This window comes from Mastomys coucha, unplaced genomic scaffold (genome assembly GCF_008632895.1).
Source record: "Mastomys coucha isolate ucsf_1 unplaced genomic scaffold, UCSF_Mcou_1 pScaffold3, whole genome shotgun sequence".
NCBI classification, from domain to species: Eukaryota; Metazoa; Chordata; class Mammalia; order Rodentia; family Muridae; genus Mastomys; species Mastomys coucha.
Window position 1 is genome coordinate 11654305 of NW_022196909.1, and position 12879 is coordinate 11667183.

At 50.0% G+C, this 12879-nt stretch overlaps 1 protein-coding gene across 5 annotated transcripts in view; it reads right to left on the minus strand.

The window, feature by feature from the left end:
* The window catches only part of Psap (prosaposin), a 28428-nt gene that overhangs the window by 11681 nt on the left and 3868 nt on the right, over window positions 1–12879 (minus strand). For all 5 annotated transcript variants that reach the window (XM_031348007.1, XM_031348006.1, XM_031348004.1 and 2 more), the window contains exon 2: window positions 258–391. In XM_031348007.1, coding sequence (XP_031203867.1) covers window positions 258–391 — 134 coding nt within the window. The remainder of the gene's footprint in view (window positions 1–257; window positions 392–12879) is intronic.

Genomic DNA, 12879 nt, shown 5'->3' on the forward strand with positions numbered 1-12879 from the left:
ACAGAGGGAATCTGGACTTCATGAGATGGGTGATGAATGCGAGGTATGCCTGTGCCTACACCACAACCCACCAGCCCCTCATCTAGGGCAGGGGTTAGATAGACCCCAAGGGCTCACAGGGGAGTGTGGTCCACCAAGAGACAAGGTACCTGTGAGATGGGAAAGGTAAGCGGAGCACAACCAGGGGCAGAGGCGGGTCCTGTCTCCAAAGAGAGCAGGACAAAGGGCTATCCACGACATTGGGAGCCGGCACTCACCGCTGTGGGCTTGCTCCAGACCATCTGCTGGCAATGCTTCAGGGCGCCGCAGTCCACTGCCGTCTTCACATCTCTGCAGAGCACTGCTGAGCCCCCAGAGCAGGTCTTCAGGTCTTGGACAGGGCTGGTCAGAGCTAAAGAGGAGAGCCGTGTGAAGAAGGGCTCCTTCCCAGCATGCCCAATACATCAGTCCGCAGAGCTAAGGACTAGCTAGCTCTGCCTGCTGGCTGAGCGATCACTGGGCCCTCGCTAGCCCAAGAAATGCAGACTGCATCACAGAATGGCTGGCCAGCTAGAGTCTGTCCTAAGTCATGGGACTGACAGAGGGAGTGTCTAGCTTTTAGAAACAGTGTCAGGTAGTAATCCTAGCACTCAGGAGGCTGAAGCAGGGGATGGTGAGTTTGAGGCCAGCCCGGGCTAAGGATTTTATCAGACATGGAAGATGGGCTAGCATGAGGACCAAACTCTGGCAGATAGGTATGCTGAGCCAACCTCTGATGAAAACGAGAGGCACATGGCTTCAATCAAACATGAAACCCCCATGGCCCTCAGTCACACGGCTTCACCCTGGACATCCAGAAAGTCCATGCCTGCATCCCACAAACATGTACCCCACACAGGGATCCATGAGCAGGAATGAATGAAGGAGCTGGGCACACGATCCCGCATCTTCTACCCGCACTCCAGCCTTCCCTGCCACCACACAAACGTGCACACGCACCCCAACTTACAAAGGCATCATGTTCTCAGGCTCAACTTCCCAGAGGCCAACCCAGGCTGAAAGAGTAGTGGGGGGGCCATTTGGGAAAGGCTCCTAAGAGCTAAGCTATACATACCGCCTGAGGCCTACCCTGGGTTCCAGGCCAGCCTGAGCTACAGAACCATGTTCCAAAACAAAAACCACATTGCCTGGTGCTACCACCAGTGAGGAAAAAAATGGTACCCAGTGGCAGGCATATGAGGAACCAGAGGCCAGCAGGGTCGAACCCCAGCAGACCAGGAAGCAGGCACAACTGACTGCTAACACTGCCTACTTCCATCTTCACAGGGGACTTGCTATAATGACCAAACCCATCAGGTTTCTGGGGACACAGCCTGCAATCACAAGCCCAAGCCGCAGCAGACCCTGTGGTTGTTTTGCCTTCCAGGAACTTGACACGGAAACCATGTTCAGTCAGCCTGCTTTAGCCTAGTGACTGAGGTCTGAAATAACCCTGACACAGATCCAGGTAACAACCTTAGCATCTTATTCAGTCCTCAGCACACTGTCCCTACGACAGAGGTCCACCACCCTGTGGGCAACATCCCAGCAGTGGCTAGGGATCGGAAGGCACAGACAGGGGCTCACATCTGTGCTTTAACCACAAGACCTAAGGTTGCAGCAGTGAAAAGGGAAGGCACCGGCAGAGCACCCCACTGGAAAGGGAAACGGGAGCGCTGAGTTGTGGTGGCACGCCTGTAAACTGTACTTTAGGGAGGTGGAGGAAGGAGAATGGTTTAAGCCTCTTATCTCAAAGGGAAAATAATGTGGGGGTGGGGTTGGCGCAGTGGGTGAAGGTGCAAGAGCAAGCCTGGCAATCCAAGGCGAACTCCAGGATCCACATGGTAGGAGAGCAGGGAAGTCTCAGAGTGGTGGTTTTCAAACAGGCGAGAGAGCTGTCCTGCCTGTGGCAGGGGACTGGCACTTTTGTGGAAATATCTAGACCCCCAGGGCACCGTGCAACTAGCTAAAAGCAGAGGGCCAGCCTTCATCCAAGAGACACACCAAGGACTTACTAGGCACTGACATCCAACCCCCGGGTATTTATCAATAACTAGATAATTAACTACCCAGGGCTAGAGAGATGGCTCAGTGGCTGACACCACACACTGTTCTTGAAGCAGACCTGAATTAATACCTATAACTCACTTCAGGAAGAACTAACTCTTCTGACCTCCTTGGGCACCCATAGTCATGTACACATAATAAAATAAAAATAAAAATAAAAATCTTTCTCGCCGGGCAGTGGTGGTGCACGCCTTTAATCCCAGCGCTTGGGAGGCAGAGGCAGGCAGATTTCTGAGTTCGAGGTCAGCCTGGTCTACAGAGTGAATACCAGGACAGCCAGGGCTACAGAGAAACCCTGTCTCGAAAAACCAAAAAAATAAAAAATAAAAATCTTTCCCAAATGAGAAATGAGAATTCCCAAATGAGAAACCACTTTTTGACCAGTTCTATGTTTCCAGGCTTCCATTTTCCCTTCCCTTCTTTAAAACCGACTTCCTTCTCTGGCGGTTGGCCAGCTACGTCTAAGAACATTCTTAGGTGTTTGCCTGAGCTCCTAGCAGGGTCTGATTCAACCTGCTGTTATCCATGTCCTTGCAGATATGAAGAGCACTCAACACACAAGTTAAACTCTACACTTCAAGGGCCTGGCCCAGGAACCAAAGCCCAGGCTGCAACGTTATCTGTGTATGTGTGTGTGTGTCTTCCCTTCCCCTTTCAGTCTTCTGAGACAAGGCCTCCATATACATACAGCACGGCTCGCCTCAACTCAAGTCCTCCTGCCTCGGCCTCCCTTAGTGCTGAGATGAAGAGGTATGCCACCATATCTGGCTTTAGCCTTACTCCTAGCACTTATGAGATGAACAAAGGCCTCTGTGAGTTTAAGCTTCACTCACACACACACACACACACACACACACACACACACACACACACACACACACACACACACACACACACACACACACACACACGAGTTCACAGGCCAACCAGGACTATCAAGTGAAACCCTGTCTAACAGTGGTGACTCTCGCCTGTAATCCCAGCACTGAAGTCTGAGGAAGGACTACAGGGGCTAGCCTGGGGCAGTAAGTACAAAGCCAGTCTAGTACTCATTAGAAAACCCTGTCTCAAAATGATACACAACCTTAATCCCAGCACTGGGAGGCAATGGCAGGGCCAAAGTGAGATGAGACCCAGTCTCAAACAGAAGATAGCTACGAAGGTCGATACAGCTCAGTGGCAAAGTGCTTGCCTAGCACATGTGGGAGCCAGGTTCAATCCTCAGTCCTGACAAATAATGTAATTTTAAAAAGAACTTAAAATAAAAACAAAACTAGGTATCAACGGAATTATACGGTATAAAGGATAGCTGTCAGGAGCCGGGTTCCACGGCAGCCCTAGAAGCTAGACTAAGACACTCCCAGAGAGCTGGTAAGATGGCTCAGCAGGTAAGAGAACTGACTGCTCTCCTGAAGGTTCTGAGTTCAAATCCCAGCAACCACATGGTGGCTCACAACCACCCGTAATGAGATCTGACGCCCTCTTCTGGTGTGTCTGAAGACAGCTACAGTGTACTTACATATAGTAAATAAATAATAAAAAAAAAAAAAAAAAAAAAAAAAAAAAACAAAGCTCCCAGAGAGCTGGTAAGATGGCAGCAGGTGAAGGTGCTTACTGCCAAGCCTGGTGACCTAAATTTAATCCCCAGGATCCACAGGGGGAGGGGGGTGTTCTAACCCCACTGGGGAAAGAATGGACTCTTACAACTTATACACTGTGGAATGTGTGTGTCTATATATATAAGCATTATTTAAAAAAAAAAAACACAAAGAAGTCAGGTGTAGTAGTTTATACCTGAAAAGCCCAGTTATTGGGAGACTGAGGCAGGGGGATTATGGAAGCTAGTTGGTACTTCACAAGATTCTGTCTCCAAAACAAAATGAATCAGCCAAGATGACTCAATAGCTAAAGTGTGCTTGCTGCCAAGCCTGGCAGCCTGGGTCAGATGCCTGGAACCCATATAGTTTGGAAAACCCCCAAGTTGACCTCTGACCTCCACACTCACACCATGGCACATGCACACCTACAGCCCACCCACGTTCAACCCCTCCCCCCGCCACACACACACAAAGAAAACAGAAGGCTGGGAGGCAAGAACTGCTCAGAACCTTCTGTGGTCCAGGTGCTCTTGAGACATCCTGATAGACTGAAAACTTCAGACTAAGACTTAGACCCATCACTACCACTGAGCAATGTCTACTTAGACATGGCATGGAAGAGACACGACCTGCCTCCCAGTTGAGCTCTGTCACTTGCTATCCAAACAGCCTTAAGCGAGCCACCGCTCTTCCAAGCTTGATTTAATCACACACAAACACTGCCAGGCCTCACCACAACCACCGCCCCTTCCTCTGCGGGAGACTGTAACTGGCACCCTATGCCGTGCCAGCCTGGCTGGAGTGGCCTGGCCCTAACTTAGGTGGAACTCACTTCTAGTCACATGCTCTGGAGACCTTGGTCTCTTAAGACTGCACATAAGGTGTAACTAGTACCTGCTTCAAGGGACCTGCAGGCGCCACCTGACACCTGTAAAGCATGTGCAGTCACACGGTGAGTGCCACTGTCGTCTGCAGCTGGTGACCCATTCTCCTGATTAGAACTGGATATTTAATCAGAGAGAGAGCACAAAGATCTGTAGCCCGACCAATGTAGCCTGACAACCTCAGAGGCTGTTAGCCACTGACTCCAAGCCCCAAGAGTCAAGCAAAGGGAAGTGAGCCCAGGACACCTGCCAGAAGCTAATCAAGTTCCAAAAAAGTCAGAGAGAGGTGGGGGGAGGGGCAAGCAAAAACAAACAGTGCCATTGTGACCCAGAACACTGGACAGTAGCTACCTGCTGATTACCCTCAAGCAATTTCCCACACCAGACTCCTTGTTCCGAACAAACCCGAAACCTACTTATTCTGTGCACATGTGTGTGCATGTCATGAGTGTGCACACATGTAAGCGTGAAGTTCAGTCATGAGTGTCATTGCTCAGGAGCCATTCATCATGGGGCTCATGTGTTACCATGTTACCTTGACTGACCAGAAAGCCCCAGGACCCACTTGTCTCTGCCTCCCCATGCTAAGACTAGATAGGCCCCACAGTTGGTGGCTTGCGGGTTCTAGGGATCAAACTCAGGTCCTCATGCTTGCTAAGTCTCCCCTCCAGCCCAGCAACCCATAGCACGTACAAACATTTCCCCAAACTACAGAAGGGCAAGGACTACAGCCTGAGACCAACCAGGGCCCAACGCCCTGCTTGGCTGAATACGAACCCTGACAACCTGCTCATGCTGATCATCTATCTGCAAAAAGAGGAACCATCTCTAGACCATCTGTGGAGATGAAACTAGAAAGCATGAGGGCCTCTGGTAACTGGGAAGCTCTGAGATCTCCATGGCCGAGTGGAAACCGTGAGCCTGGATGGGAACCGAAAGGGAGAGAGGCTGTTTTTCCTTGGGTTACTTCTGAAATCAGAATAAGCCTTACAACTGCTTACAACAGCTACTGTTCTGTACAGAAGACAAGCCATTCCCAGCACACTGAGGGCAGGATGAAAGGCTATACTTTGCAGTCTCGTATGCAACAGGGTCTGTTCATGAGAGGCCATTATACCTTACATGAAACTTAGATGCAATGGCTGAAACCTCATCAGCCATCCTGAACCATGAGGGAAAAAAAAAAAATAATGCAAAGTGTGAAACAGAGTCTCTAGTCCACCAGGCTCCCAAGAGACTGTTAGACCATTCTATGGGACTTCAGGAGTTGTAACTTTAGGTCCCTGGTTTCTGCAGCCAAGCTACATTCTACTAATGTACATGCATAATCAACCAGTTTGTTCACCAGAACATCTCCACATCAGTCTTTATCATCTATGAGGCCTGCCCCCACTGAGGGCACCACCCTGTCTAGAACATGTGCCTGCTCGCTATTCACAGAACAGCCTGGATATTTGCACCTTCCTCTGGCCCCCTTCCTTTAACAATTTTATGTAACCTGTGCTAATACCAATTGAATTTAGTTACCAAAAGAGTGAGAGAAAATAAATGTTCAGCCTCCCTGAGCAACTGCATTCCACAGCTTACTGTATCTGCTGCCTGGGGAATGCATCACCATGGCAACAGCAGGGTTGCTTAGAAACAAGAGAGGCAGAGTGGACTTCAGTCCCATTTGCAGAAACTTGGGGTTGGGGGGGGCAATCGATACACAGCAGTGCCAGTTTCTCCACTCAGCTGGGTTTCCAGATAGATGCCTTCACTGGCATTGCAACCCGACGGCTTACAGAACCTGAATTGTATGTAGCCCATTCTGACTTTGTGAGAGCCCAACTCCAAAGAAAACGATCCTGACAAGCTCTTCTTTCAAATGGCCACAGATCAGGTGATAAGATGAACTTCCATACACTTAGATAAGAAGATTGCAATATGCTCTGGCCATGAGCACGCCCTGACCTGAAGGAAGGCTCCAGCCAGGTGAGAAGGTACAGGCAAGGTTCAGAGGCTCAGCAGCATGCTTCTATAACCTTGGCATGGTTCTGGAACCTCAAAAGAGCTGGTCATCCATTACAATGCTCCACAGCGGGGCCAGCAAGTTGCAGGTTGGGAAACTGAGTCAGTCAGCCAGCCAGCCCTACCCACCAGAATGGACTCCTGCACACCAGGCCATGCAGCCCTGGCACTTCTGAAGGTGACCCACCAGACACACCCTACTAAGAGGGGAATGCTTGACCTGTGTTTGGCTGCTCACGGAAGATCTCAGACACACCACCTACAGTGTCACTCTGGGCTTCCTCTGTTTGAAGACTGAAACCTAACATTTTAACCCTCCCCTCCTGACCTACATTAAGGCAGGCTGCTAGAACGGCCCAGCAGTCAAGCTGGTTGCTTGCCTCTCCCACTGCTGTCATGAGGACTAAGCCAACCTGCCTTGAGTGGAAAGCACTTGAGCCACCTCGGGAAGGGCTGGATAATCTGGCTGCAGGCCCTGGCCAGAAGCTGTTCAAGGTACACAGTCTTTTAAAGATAGGTCCCAGAGACTTTGAGAGGGGTAGGCAAAGTACCACAAGCTCCTGACACCGACTGCTTCTTCCAGGAGCATCTGACATGTGGCCCAACCAACTGAACACAGAAGCAGCTGTGTTAAAAACAACACCAGCCAGCTGTCAGGTGGTTTGGGTAGGGGGGGGGGCTCAGTGGTAAAGCACTTGCCTAGTGTGCACAGACGCTGGGTTCCATCCCCACAAACACGCAGAGAGCCACATATGCACACGCTGATGCATATACTAGGGATGAGGGGAACAACACTTGAAAACAACAACCCATGGAACCAGAGCTCTCTGGAGCCCGTGTAACTTCTACACATGAGGGTCCTGAGGGGAAACCTCTCCTCCTCCCTGGGATTGTAATTAGGTTCTTTCTGTTACTGGCATGGACAATAGCAGAGTTCATGGTGACACTCTCACGCATCACGGCAGTTTGCCTGGAGCCCCCTTGGCACCGCCCACTCAAACCAAATGGAGAACCAGAGAGAACTGCTGATTTCTAGAAGTGTGGGGAAAATTACTTCCGCAAATTATAGCTGGTTCCCTTTTCAGATTCGCCTCGCTTCCTGGGTCCTACAATCGACAGAAAAATTATCTCCCACAGGTACTGGAGGGGGCGTCCCTCCAGCCTGATCACAAATCACCGTGGAAACTAACTAGCATTTCACCTCAGACCAAAGAGTCACTCTAGATTTGTCAACTCCCAGAAATAATGTCTTAATGTTACCATCAGAACTTAACATTTAATCCTGATATAGATTTGGTGAGCCCAGCATGAGAATGCTGGCCTATGATCCAGCTATTCAGGAGACTGAGGCAAGAAGATAACAAATTCAAGGCCTGCCAGGGCTACAGGACAAGGGTTCAAAGCCAGCCTATGACACTTTACTGAGACCCTGTCTCAAAATAAGAGAACTAGGAATGTAGCCCAGAGGTGCGGCGACTGATTGCTTAGCAGTCGGGACAGAAACAGACAGACCACTTATGGCAGCGTACAAGCTGTAACTCCAACACTAGAAAAGGAAAGAGAAAGACTGCCTTTGGTTCAAGGCCAGCCATAACCACACAAGACCCTGTATCAAACAGTCTACTCTGTCAGCCTGAGTTCAATCTCAAGCTCTGAGGATAACGAGATCTGATGCTACTTTTTAAAGACATATTTTTTATTTATATGTATGTGTGAGCAGGAGTGCCAGTAGAGGCCAAGAAAGGGCACCCAGTTCCCAGGAACTAGGGCTCCAGGCAGTTATACTGCCATGTGGACACTGTCAATCAAACTCTGGTCCTCTCCCAAACCAGCCGTGCTCCTAACCATGGGGCCACGTCTCCAGCCCCTAATCATATCATCTCTTTATTTATTTGTGCATGCATACACTCTCACCCGGGCAAGCACTAGAGGTCAAAGGGCAACCTGAGGGAGGAGCCATTTCTCTTCCTTTCTCCGCGTGTGCGTCAAGGACGGAGCCCACAGGCAGTGGAAGCTGTCGATAGTGAGTAGTCGCCCACTAGGACTCAGAGGAAGAGGAAGCTGAAGAGCTCCAGGGCAAGGTGAGGCCAATTCAGGGAGAGCAGAGTGCCTGTTCCACCTGAGCAGACCTGAACAGGAGAAGGTCGAGGCTCCAGGGAGGACTCAAACTCATACATACCTTTCTAAAAATCTGCATGTGCATGTGTACATGCAAGCGGAGGTCAGACAACATACAAGTCAGTTCTCTTCCCCAACTACGTGAGTCCTGGGGATCAGACTCCAATCCTGAAGGCAAGAACTTTTTACATGCTGAGCACATCAGCACCAGGACCACTGCTCGAGCACACACATGCGCGCGCACGCGCACACACACACCACAACCACTCTTAAATAGCTAGGGGACATGACAACTAGACAAGAATACCAAAACAGAAAATAGGACCAATGGGTAATCTGGTAAAAAACCTGTGGAGTCCACAATCTGGTCGGTAAATTAGTGTCTTCCCTAAGCCCCACCCGTCAGCCTGCCTACCCTGTAATGACAAAGCAAATTGCAAGCCAGGAAGATATTCCGCCTCCAGGGAGAAGCAAACTGCTTCCTTTATCCCCGTTGCGGATGCCAAAACTGAAAGCAGCGAGCACACACAGATTCAGCTAGGTGAGGGGTTACAGGAACTGGCCATACTGCCTTTGTAACTGACTCCTCTGTAAATCAAAAGCATTGGCGAGCAGGAGGAATGAGTGACTTCTGCTGAGGCAGGAGGACTACCAATAGTTCCAAACCGATCTGGGCAACACAGTGTGCCAGCCAGAGTGTGATGCCGTCTCACGAATGAAATAAAAAAAGAAGAGAGCAAGCAGGGCTGAGGGGTCGCTTTTGTCTGCGATTAGCACCCAGGCCAGCCAGGGTCGCTGGCAGCAGGAGACGGGCTCTCAGCCTATTTCTTAACCCAGTCACTGAATATACGGGGTTCCCTATAATTCTACCAACTTTTCTGAGTGTCTCATTAAGAAGTAAGAACAGCCCATGTGCTGAGGTTCTGAAGGGTCTCCGGGCATAGCTCAGCGTGTGAGGTTCTGAAGAGGGAAATAGGGAAAGGCTACACAGTGCTTACTGAGCGAGGTGGGGAGACTAGCCCAAGCTAGTCTATGCATCTATGTGCACGGGGAAGCCATGCTTGGGACTCGAACACACATACCCCAGGATCCAGTCAGTGAGGACAGGTTTAGATCCAAGTGTTTAGACACCCTAGGAGCAGCTGGGATCCTCTGCTGTAGGGGTGTGAAGGCTGGCCTGGTAGTTAATCCTGGTTCAGGCACTTCCTAGTGGCTAAGGACTTGTTTTCCTAACTCTAACTCTGTAATTATGCCCAGGATACATATTCTCAGTAAGTCTTTTTTGTTTGTTTGTTTTCGAGACAGGGTTTCTCTGGGTAGCCCTAGCTGACCTGGAACTCACTCTGTAGACCAGGCTGGCCTCAAACTCAGAAATCCACCCGCCTCTGCCTCCCAAGCGCTGGGATTAAAGGTGTGCGCCACCACTGCCCGGCTTTAGTAAGTCATTTAAATCTCTTGAAATGAAAGAGAACATCACCAAGCCAAGGGCAGAGGCTTCTTCTGCTGGTGGGACAAGAAAACACAACCTAATTCCAGTGTGGTGCAGTGAACAATACCTCACCAAGGTAATAGATGAAGTCCTCAGGGCATCGAGGTGAGAGTATAAGGATGAACACCGTGGCGTATGAAGAAATCAGGAGGTTAAGTGCCTGGCCTAAGGCCACAAAGTGTTGGCAAGGAGATACCACTCTGCTCTACTGTCGCATACCCAACCTGGACTACCAAACTCAAAGTCGGGCGTGGCTCTGCACACCTGTAAATCTCCCCTTGGGAGGCAGAGGCAGGAAGATGGGCAAATTCGTCACGAATTTCAGGCCGGCCAAGACTAGATGGCAAAACCCTGTCTCAAAACCTAGACTCTGAACCCTCAAATGAATCCGGAAAAAGCAATGAAATAAGTCTCTGATGCTTTTACAATGCCAAAGTCTCCACCCAACCACTTTACTACCACTGGTTTGGTTTGGACACACTTTCACTGTGTAGACCAGGATGGACTCAAGAAACTGCCCCTCTGCTCCCGAGGGCTGGGATGAAAGGGGTCTCTCTATGCAGAGTGCCTGTCCAGGACTTTTATATAGACCAAGTCACCCTCTAACTCAGAGACTCATCTACCTATACCCTCCCCCCCAAGTGCTTCGATTAAAAGCCTGCAAGACTGCACCCAGATTTTAAAGTTGAAAGCTGCTGGGAATCCAGCTCCATAGTAAAGTGCTTGGCTAGCATTCACAAAGTCCTGGCTTCAATCTGCAGGATCAGCTTCAAATCAATTAGTAAATAAAACAGGGTAATTTGAAACTAGGCACAGGGATACAGTACACACCCACAGCCTCAGTACTGGAGAAGTACAGCAAGCAATCCAGGCCGAAAAGGGGGGACCTGAGCTCAAGGCTGACCCTGAGCCCTGCATGGTAGCACTCACTCACCTTCAGTCCCAGAAGTCAGGAGGCAGAGGCAGGTGGATCTCTGTGAGTTCATGACCAGCCTGATCCACAGTGACTCCCAGGACAACAGTGACTGGGACCATGTCTCAAAAATGAGTAATAAATAAATAAAAATCAAGACTCAGTTAGAGGCGTGGCTCAATGGGAGAGCCAGTGCTTAGCATGCACCAAGTCCTAAATTCAATCCCTGGTACCAAAACCAAAACCAAGCACGCAGGTCAATGTAATTGGTACTCTTGCCTGTTTTGTTTTTTTTTTTTTTTTTACAGAAAATCCAGAAGTCCGTTGTTATGCCTTAACAATGTGAGAAGCCCTGAGTTCAATCCCCAGTAACAGGGATGGTGGGAAATCTGTAACTTCCTGCCTGGTGGCCAGCTGGGAAACAAGGCTTAGAGCCTAGAAGCCAGTCCTCCAGAGCTTACGTCAACAGCCTGCTTCAAAAAACAGCCAGCTATTATCCAAGCAGCAGGCTTTGGCCTTAGGGGCCTCCCAGCAATTGTCACTGGGCACTATCCCCAATCCTATAGAGCCAACAACCTGCCCTTCCTCTTCCAGTCCATCTCAGATCCTGCCAAGAGCCTGGATGATCCAGTTTCACAGGAAAAAAAATGGGGAGTCGTAGGGTTGCGAGCCTAAGGTGCTCGCCAGGAATACCTAAGGCCCTTGAGCTCGCTCACAGCGTCACAGACAAAGAAATACAGGCTGGGCTCTCCTCTGTCCTAGACAATTCCATCCAACTCAAACCCAACACACTTCAAAAACCACCTGTCGCATACACTTCAAGAACTTGACAAGATGAGCCGAGCAGTTTGGCCGCACAAGCCCCGAAGGCCCGAGTTCAGATCCCCACCCATCACCCACACAAACAGGGAGTGGCCACACCCTGGCCTAGCACTGTGGGGGCAGACGTAGAAGGATGCCTGGGACTTGCTGACCTCTCTCCCAGGCTCAGTGAGAGATCTGGCCTCAGGGGAATACAGAAAAGTATAATGGAGTATCCGAGACGGCCTCCTCCTGGCCTCTGAGAGGCAGGCATGCATACCCCACACTGCACAGACAGACATCCCAAACCATGAAACTGAGAGAAGCTAGGCACGGTGGCTCACACCTGTAATCCCAGCACTCCCATATGGTTAACCTGTGCTGTACAGTGAGAGGCCAACCTGCCTAGGGTACAAGCAGGAACCTGTCTTTAAAAAAAAAAAAAAAAAAAAAAGGACTACCTTTTGCTAAACAGGATTAACTTGGCGGGTGAAACCAGGGGTTCCTGTTGCTATTCATAACTTAAGCAGGCTAGGCTACAAACTCACGTGCTAAGTCATCTCAGAGAACACACTGCCTCCGAGTGCACAGAGACAGAGGTGAGCCAGGGCCCCAAGGACAGCAGCACTGCCATCTCATCTCAGCTTTGGTGAGAGCATTTGCCCCAGGCCAGCACCTTGCCACCTCTCTTATGCTCAGCTGGCTAACTCTGTTTCCACTGGAGCAATCCCCCAACTGCCTGTCCCAGCACCGCGCTAAGACCTGATACTGGGTGAGCAAAGCTGTTTCCTGCAAGCAGGCAAGACGCAGCACTTAGTTAGGGGCTGCTACTGCAGGCAGCAAACTATGCCCTGTGCTGGTTAGGCTAGGCCTGCCACTACATCAACACTGGAGAGTGCATGCATTGAAATTAATGCTCAGCACAGGTTTTTGGTATGTGTGTGGGGGTGTACATATATATATATATATATATATATATAT